This window comes from Leptodactylus fuscus, chromosome 11, assembly GCF_031893055.1.
Source record: "Leptodactylus fuscus isolate aLepFus1 chromosome 11, aLepFus1.hap2, whole genome shotgun sequence".
Taxonomy (NCBI): Eukaryota; Metazoa; Chordata; class Amphibia; order Anura; family Leptodactylidae; genus Leptodactylus; species Leptodactylus fuscus.
The window spans coordinates 40,871,832-40,880,817 of record NC_134275.1 but is presented as its reverse complement, the minus strand read 5'-3'; the positions used below and the strand labels follow the sequence as shown (position 1 = coordinate 40,880,817).

Here is an 8,986-nt window from a genome sequence, read left to right as displayed (position 1 = left end):
TTTCACTTTCTTATTAAATAGTCATCTGGGCGGAGTCCAGGAAAGTCATGAGGTCCTAGCTTAAACCCCAATTGATTCTGTACACCACCACCAACCTAAATCAAATCCTGCACGTTTGCAGTCGATATGTACTAAACAGGCAAGCACAGGGCAGCAGTGTGTACTCTGCTGGGGTTCACCACTATTATTCTTTTTTAGGTGTATGTATATGGTCACCTCATTTCCCAGTGTGTGCCTCGGTACTAGTACATGTTTGCTGCACATGCATGAGATTCAGTGGACACTAGGGGGCGCCCATCAAACCTGGAGGGTTGGGGCTGGATCTTGGATTGTGTGACTCTTCTTGATCTGGACACCGCCCACATGACTCTTCAGTGATAATGTGCATATAGCATAGGATACTTTAGCTATATATCAATCTGCCCATCTCCTCCTTGTCTATAACACAATACAGAATGCTTACAAAACTCCCATGACACATCGCTGGTTTACTTTAAATAATAAAATGTCAAATCTCTTTATTCAGGAATATAAAAACAGAATCTCACATTTGGTTCCTCCACAGATCAGCAGACTTGTCGCTCACCAGCTACAGTGATCAGAGAGTTTATGCTGGAGCTTGTAGTTCCACTGCAGCTGGCGGGCTTCAGGTTCTTATCTTACCACATCCAAGCACAATAGAGAAATAATAAATACGTTCTATCATCTACATTACCGTCCTGACCAAAGAAGGTGCAAAGGTAATTGGGGTAATTCTGATAGATTGCAGCAATCTCTGAAAATACAAGACGGGCAGAATTCTGGAATTCATATAAAATTACTTTATAAAAATTAACACTGCATAGCTTAAAGGAAATTTAAAAAAAAGACGTGTGTTACTATGGCAGATATATTAGGAAATGGCATGACCAGCAATTCCATAATATGTGAGCAGAAGCTATTGTAGGCATGGAGAGCAGCTGCAGGGAGAGCCAGTTCCCTACGACTGTTCTTCCTGGCACAGGTGAAGGTGATGCCTCCTGTACTCTCTAAATGATGAGAGGCAATGGTGATGGTTGTGTGTGTTTATATATCTATATATAGATATGTAATATATGGGAAATCTGACTGCCCTGCAGTGTTTCAGTAATAAGAAACATCAGGCCACTATTGCTATAAGGATTTTCCAAAAACCAAAATGTATAACCAGTCCATTGGCTATGTGTCTGATCAGTGAGGAGAGGGTGGGGGTGGGGGGGGGGGGGGTACAGGAATTTGGGACCCCTGTTTGAATGCAGTGTCTGTTGTACATGTGCACTACTACACCATTCAGTGTCTATGGGATTGATGGAGAGGGCTTGGTTATCCAGATCAGTTCCTTAAAGTTTGCTTGGAATAATGGGGGGCACAGTACCCCTTGATCTCATTATTGAAGCAGTCCCACAAGTTGGATCTGGAGTGATCAGACACTATCATGTAGATAAGTTATGGCAAACCCATATACGTGACCACAGAGCGTATACCCTATCGTGACTACAGTTCTGGGAGTTTAGACTATAAAGTCGCCATCTTGTCCAGTCTGGTCAATCACCATATAATGAAATGTTCTGTAACTTTCACATTCAATTCATTGTCAAAATCTCTACTTGCTGTCATTGAATGGGAACAATCTCTACAGACTTAATACTTCACACAGCTGAGGGTTTGTTACAGTGTATGCTATCTAACTTATTCTTTGAACTAAACAGACTGATGCCTTATACTCTCTGTGCACACTGGGTCTGAGCTATACATCTGTAAGAACCCCTAAGGATGTTCTTTTGGTCCTTACTGAGTGACTGAAGCGATACGGATAGGTTTGTATGCATACGCCCTGCATATATGCCGAAAGTAGGACTTAATGTTGCAGTGTAGATCAGAATTTCCAGGCTCTATAAATCGATGATCTATTCTTAGACTAGGTTATCAGCTGAAGATCAGTGGGGGTTTGACACCCAGGACCCCCATGGGTCAGCTGTTTGAAGCAGAGGCAGCAGTACCGCTTCTGCTTCGCCAGACCATGTGATGTCACATTCATCAATAACATGGCCTGTACGCAACTCAAATGAAGGGTACGGCCACTATACAACATACAGCTCATCAAAAGATAGGTCATCAATTGAGAAGCCTGAAAACCCCCTTTAATCTGCACTGACACATGGCAGCAGTAATGATGTGATGCTGATCTGCTTGCCCGGACTGGATACAGTTGTAGCAAACCCTCAGCTGTGGTGTTGTACAGTTCCCTATGTACAGACTCCTATGCACTCTGCTCGCGCTCTAGTAAAGTGCTATAGCACAGTTCTCTTCTTGCACTGATATCTATATGATCTAATAACTATGAATAAAATTCAGTAGGTTATAGAAGAGGGAAAATCCTTAGAATTACATTGAACTCGTGTATAGTGAAAATACATAAAAAATAGATATAATACAAATATTCCTATAGAAAAAAAGTACAACTCACAGTGCTAGACCCATAGTCCGCAACCTGTGGCTCTTTAGCTATTGTAAAACTACAATTCCCAGCATGCTGTGATGGCTGTAGATATTCAGGGCATGCTGGGAGTTGAAGTTTCCCAACAGCGGGAAAGCCACAGGTTGCGGATCTATTATGTATAGAGAATAATCAAGCATCTTATGACTCTGGTGCAGGGGTTGTAGTGTAAAGCCAGGGATACACCATGATTATGGCTGCAACCAAAGATCATACACTGATGTAAGTGGATGGGGTCATATCGCGTCCTCTACATTGCTGCGACTAGACAAGAGGGTCCTAAAGTGACCCCCCCCCCCCCATTCACTCACATTAGCATACGGATGGTGAGACAGACGGTGCAGTGTAGACGCAGCCTAAAGTGCATCATGTCTTGCATAACTCCCACCTAAAGGAATAGGATTATAGTGCAGAGTCTGAAGCAGCTAGTGGCAATAATAATAGTTTGTTGTGCATATTTTGCAGCATTTGGTTACCCAACAATAAAAATGAGCCTATATCCAGTATAGATTAATATACCTTTAAAGAGGGGGGTCTGGGAATACACATTAATTGCCGATCCCTACACCTGAATGTGGCTGAGCTACAGTACCAAATACGGCCATGTGTGGTGCCCTGATAAACACCGAGAGGGTCACAGCTCCTTTGTTCTGCCATCATCATCCTCAGAACCCCTTTACTCACAACTTTAAGGCCATCAATGTGGTTTTGAAACCCCAATTTAAACCCAGTGTGTACATTAAGATACATCAATAACCCTATAGATTTGGGCATTATAATGTGCGGTACTAGAAGTATGGTGGTGCCTTTAATGGGAATATAGGACAGTGCTCTCATAGAGGTTGGCCAGGAAACAGCTGTATGGGGCCGCTTCCAATGCCGTACTATGCACAGTGCACAGCTGTAAGCATTTGGATGGACACTGATGTAGCTCCCACTGAAGTCAATAAATATATCCTGGCCAACCCTTTAAGGTGGCTATTCACACACACATCGTTCAGCCGCGCATGCATGTGTTCTCAATGCGGAAAGGTGTATAGTGAAGGCAGCCATCTTGGATTTACAAAATCAGACTATAGCATGATATAGTTTTAAAAGGAGCGGGTAGTAATGTACACAAGCTTTTGCTAACTGGGAACATCTGACATCACTACATAGTAGCGTCACTATGTCCTAATGATATATTGTAAACCCTCACTCGGAACTGCTTACAAGTCTAAGGTTAAAACAGTGCCACCCTGGTCCATAGACTATATCTGGTATTGCAGCTTAACTTTATTCACTGTAATACCAGACTCAACCTGCAGGCAATGGTGGCGCTCTTGTCTCATAATACCCACTAAAGCTTAACAACCTGTTAGTTTTCAGTCCGTACATGGCAGCATACATCCGACTGACATGGTGGAATTATTTTGCATGTGCCAAGTTCTGTAAAGTAGTTGTCTTCTATGATCCATCGTCATGGACTTCTGCTATCTTGTCAATGGATCTGAGCAGTTCAGCGACAAGGTTCAGTGCCTCCGCCCCGGACACCAGCTGCCTATTGTAGTGGGGTGAAACAACAATAGATTATATACAGATAGAGAGAGCTGTGGTTACTGGACCCCAAACCACAAACCCCACTTACTTGATGGAAGTCTGCGCCCCGCTCACTGCCTTGTGCAAGTTCTCCAGGGCTAGGCCAGCGTTTTGTTTCACCGCGTTCATTCCGGCCGTCTCCCCACGCCGCAGGGCTTCATTCTCGGCTTTGTAGGTGTTTAGCTGGATCTGAAGGACAGGAGTGAGCTCACCATTATATGTGTCCTGCCTGATCCCTACTGGAGTGGCAGTGACGATGTCACATTCATCATTACATCCCTGCTGCGGCCAATCACATGCCTTCTATGCACATGCCAATGCTGAGGCCAATGATTGGCTACAGTGGTCATGTGATGTTGACTGGGACATCACTCCAGGGCTGTCAGGGAGGATTTTCTGCTTTTATTATACTTTGGAAAGTCCCTTTAACAGCTAAAATGTGAAAAAATGGCCTCCTATTAGTAAAGCAGCTATTATAGCAATGGCCACAGCGGCAGAATTCTGGCACCTACCTGGAGTAGAGTCACCTCCTGCTTCAGTTTTGTCACGTTGCTCTCGGCCTTTGCAGCTCTTTTCTACAAGACATCACGATACAGATATCACAAACCTGCCAAACCCAGCACAGTCTGTACAAGGCGAATACGTTTAAAGGGATTCTTTTTCTACACCACCATGTCAGAATAGCTTTTACAAAGGCTACTCCTCTCTTAGCTTTATTTATTCTGATTTCTGGGAATTTTCTCTTCTGCGTGTCTTCTTTCCCTACGCCTCTTCGCTGTGTCACCGGCCGGCAGAGCCAACTGCACATGTGAGTTTGGCCATTTTCCTGTGGCTGAATGGACGCTCGTGTAAGAGGCCACAGGAGAAGGGCTGAATGGACACGCGCAGTTGACTCTGCCGGCTGATGACGCGGCGAACAGGCGTTTTGGGGTGTTCCTCACCACTCATGGCTGGGCTGGCTATTCTGAGACAGACTGGTTACTAGGGCTGCAATGCCTAACAACCAGAGCTTTGTATAGGGTTGTCAGACAAGCACATCCCTAGTAACCAGTCCTCAGGTGTTCATCAGTGACTGTGTAGAACACATTATATATGGCCGCTTGTCCTGCACATATACAGTAGGTACTGACCGTCATCATCTGCAGGTTTGCCTCCACTTGCTGCACCATGGACTCCAGGTCTTGTGCTTCCTTCTGCTCCTCAAGAATTTTTTCTTCCAGTTTTCGCTCAAAATGTTTAACCCTATAATAATAGGGATCATGTACAGATTATATATTCTGGGTACAATGACTGGTAAGCATCTGACTGCTAAAATGTTCTATGCACGCGGTGGAGTCCAGTCCAGGAAGTACGGCCCACACGGATCACGTTTCCTGGTCTTGTGCATGACCACTAAATCTCTAATGGCACCACTATCTACATGTAGCTTTACACACAGAAGTCTATGGAGAGCCAAGCAGTGAACAGTGGGAGAGAAATGCATTAAAGCAAACTTGCATTCACAACACTTACTTTTCTGACTGTGATTCATTAAGTTTCTGGAGCTCTTGAATTTTTCTTTTCAGATTATTATTTTCTTCCAAGACCTAAAATAGAAGTAGAAAGAGAGATCTAAAAGATAAGGACACCTGTAGACATTGTAGGGTCTGCAGAACTCCTTCACCAAGTTGGCTGCTGTGCTGAATCCGAGAGCACACTTCTCCTCTCTTAGTGTAAGGCCTCGTTCAGATATCCATACTACAGTCTCATTTTATTACCCGTATTGCAGACTAAACGCAAATCTATTAACCCAAACTAGCAGCATCAAAGAGACTGCTCATACGGTAAATCCGGATTGAATTTTTGCACTCTTAATATGGCTTTCTGAATGAGGCCTTGTAGATAGCAGTCGGGAAAGAAAGGAGGATGTCACATCAGATCAGAGTGTTCAGAGGGGAGAAGCATCAGAGTCATCAGGGAGAGCAGATCACATAGGCTTTAGATAGTGAGGAAAGCACACAGTGCAGTCTGCAGAAAAAGGATCATCATTCACTGTGTATAGTGAACAATAACATCCCTGCTACAAACCTCTACACACCTAAAGATGTGGGTTTGCTACAATACATCAAGCCTAGACATTTTTATTACTCAGATGATCACACTGTCGCAGAGTTATATGACGTGTCACCATATATGCCTCCTACCTCTTCATAGCTCATCTTATTCTGGGACAGCACACTGTCAGCAGGGTTCTTCACAGTTGTGACGGGCAGCTCTGGATGGGTATAACCTTCACCAGCAGTAGGGGAACCTGCAGGGAACCGCCATGTTGTAAACTGATCAACCCCTGAGATGTCACTGTATGCATAGGACTCATTATATACAACGTCTGGAGATGTGCTGACATTCAGGCTCTGCTCTACAACCGATGGTTGATAACTTCCACTCCAGTCCTCCTCCTCTTCATCATCATCATCATCATCGAGGAGATCATGGTCCACTGTGGGGTCCTTAAAAAATGTGTCCTGGTACCTTGAGTTTGAGGCAAATTTGTCATGGGAGTCGGGGAGGACTGTGGTTCCATGCTTGGTGTCCTAAGAAGATTAGAGAATTAGTCTTCTGCTGGGACCCCCACCCATCTCTAAAAGAAACAGACATGCACCAAGTACCTTTGGTTGTGATCAGCTCTGCTCTGGCTCATAGAAGGCTACAGCTATCCCTAACTCTGGAGAGTGAAAAGCCAATCACAGCCAAACGAGCACAGTGCTTCCCCCTTTAGTTCTATATTTGGAGGTCTCAACACCTGGACTGCCACTGATCAAAACATATGACATGCAGCAGTTACCCTAAGCAGGTCATCTTCTAAATACACAAATGGCCAGAGTTCTTCCTTAAAGAAGGTTACCATCACCCTAAATAAGAGCACATCATTACGGTATTCATTCACTTTCTGATCACGGGGTTCCACATGCTGAACCCTCTACCATGCTCAGATTGAAGGAGCAGCTGGGCGTCTTCATAGCAATTCCATGCACAGCAAAGCTATCAGCCCCAATCTGCAGGGAATCACCACACGGGTGCCTTCACCTGTAAGAACTTGTGTTGTATATCCTTAGAATGGATGGCTGAGGGCGCCACTGTGCACAGAATAAGCTAAAGAAGTCATAGTCCCTTCATTCTTGGATAAGGCAGGGGACGCCAGACATCAACCAATAGGGTTATGGTGTTTAGTTAAGAGCTGGATCAGGGGAGATCATCTGATAGTCCTTGGGCCAACATCCTGAAATGGGCCCTCTCTAATGGCCAATCCCTTTAAATCTTAGGGTCCATTCACACGGAGGAAAATGGCGAGGAATTTGGTGTGGAATTTCAGCGCTGAAAAAAAAAGCCTCCCATTGACTTCAATGGGTTCCTTTTTCTGCTAGCACTGAAGTCAATCGGAGGCTTTTTTTCAGCGCTGAAATTCCACACCAAATTCCTCCCCATTTTCCTCCAGGTGAATGGACCCTTAACATTCTGCAGTCGGTTCACATTAGTACTCACAGTAGAGTAATCCCTTTCCCCGTTACTTCCACCAGGTAAAACGCAGGCTTTGCTTTTCACAAATTCCTTAAAAGAAAATGGGTTCCCTTCATCGGGAGGATCCCCATCGCTATCTGCAAGACACAAAAGATGTAAGTGATACACAGACACTGAGCCAGAGCCCGCATCACAGCAGGAAGGTCTCACTTTACAGCATGATCATTCTCCTATAGCCTGTAGGGAATGCTAAGAACTATAGCGCCATTGGTGGCCGACCCCTGAACTATGGAGTAGGATGACTATCCTGGCGCAGTCACATAATCGTCAGGCTTCATACATTGGAAAGACACTACACCACAACAGTAAATCCGGTATCCATTTCCTTGCTGCAGATCTGGAGGTGACTTGTAACAAGCAGCAAGTTTTTGATTGCATTTGCACAAACTTTAAAGGGCCAGTCATCATTTTTAAGATATGTCACAGATGATATGTGGTCATTACTCCCACTGACCGTGCATGTGTGACCAATGCCAGGAACAGGACGTGGGTATCTATATTCCTGATGTAAGGGGTGGGTACCAGGTTCAGACATGACCAATTACACTAGATAACCAATCCCTACATATCTCTTGGAGTGTACCAAGTCAGAATATACTGTGCCCGCGCCACTGATGCTGCAGGACCTGTCATTGCTAGATGATAGCGCTTATCTATGGACATGCAACCACGGCAGCCAATCACTGGTCAAGGCAGTGCCGCCTCACCCCTAGTTATGTCCCCGATTGACTAACACGTACCCATGACCTTTGGTTTTAGATGCCCAGATACCCCAGGTATCACCTTGGTACCCCAGGAGTGGGGGCAATAGCTATAATAGGTAAGTTCATGTGAGAAATTGGTAGTAATTGTGGTAAGGGTCCTCTTTACTATGGCACTGGAAACCTCATATGGTCAAGCTGCCCTAAACCTGAGGGGTGGGAGTGCAAATCTCTGTGGGTACAGATGTAGATGGATAACACGTACCTCCATATGTGCCCATACTACACCTCTTCAGAGAAGGTCCATGTGCAGGGATGGGGAACCTTCTTGACATGAGCTGTTGTGAGACTACATCTCCCAGCATGCACAACAGCTGGAGTGAGCCCCCTCCAGCCACGACCCTGCCCCTATACTCACCATCCTGGATGATCAGGGTCTTCCCTCGCCTGGGGTATCCTGACATGCTAGAGAGTGGTCGGGGCACCTATTGGGCACAGCAGGGGCAGCTCTTGGTTACCATCACAACGTACGCCCCGGTAAGGTTGGTACAGATGGAGCAGTCATATAGTACAGGGAGTACAGGGAAGACCGACCAGCAGGGGGCAGCGGAGAGCAGCAGGGGCTGCACATGGA

At 45.2% G+C, this 8,986-nt stretch overlaps 1 protein-coding gene across 1 annotated transcript; it reads right to left on the bottom strand.

Moving 5' to 3' along the window:
- Positions 1 to 517: 517 nt before the first annotated feature.
- Positions 518 to 8,938, bottom strand: ENTR1 (endosome associated trafficking regulator 1). The gene is made up of 8 exons (XM_075259519.1): positions 8,771 to 8,938; positions 7,616 to 7,728; positions 6,277 to 6,666; positions 5,606 to 5,679; positions 5,224 to 5,335; positions 4,606 to 4,668; positions 4,143 to 4,282; positions 518 to 4,055 (listed from the first exon to the last, which is right to left on the bottom strand). The coding sequence occupies exons 1-8, from the start codon at positions 8,814 to 8,816 to the stop codon at positions 3,962 to 3,964; spliced, it is 1,032 nt and encodes a 343-aa protein (XP_075115620.1). The 5' UTR covers positions 8,817 to 8,938; the 3' UTR covers positions 518 to 3,961.
- Between the last annotated feature and the right edge of the window lie 48 nt (positions 8,939 to 8,986).

Coding starts and splice junctions, on each gene's coding strand:
- ENTR1 (XM_075259519.1), bottom strand. CDS start 8,816: ATGTCAGGATACCCCAGGCGAGGGAAGACCCTGATCATCCAGGATG. Junction 7,729..8,770: donor GACCCTGATCATCCAGGATG/GTGAGTATAGGG, acceptor TGTGTCTTGCAG/ATAGCGATGGGGATCCTCCC. Junction 6,667..7,615: donor GGGAAAGGGATTACTCTACT/GTGAGTACTAAT, acceptor TAATCTTCTTAG/GACACCAAGCATGGAACCAC.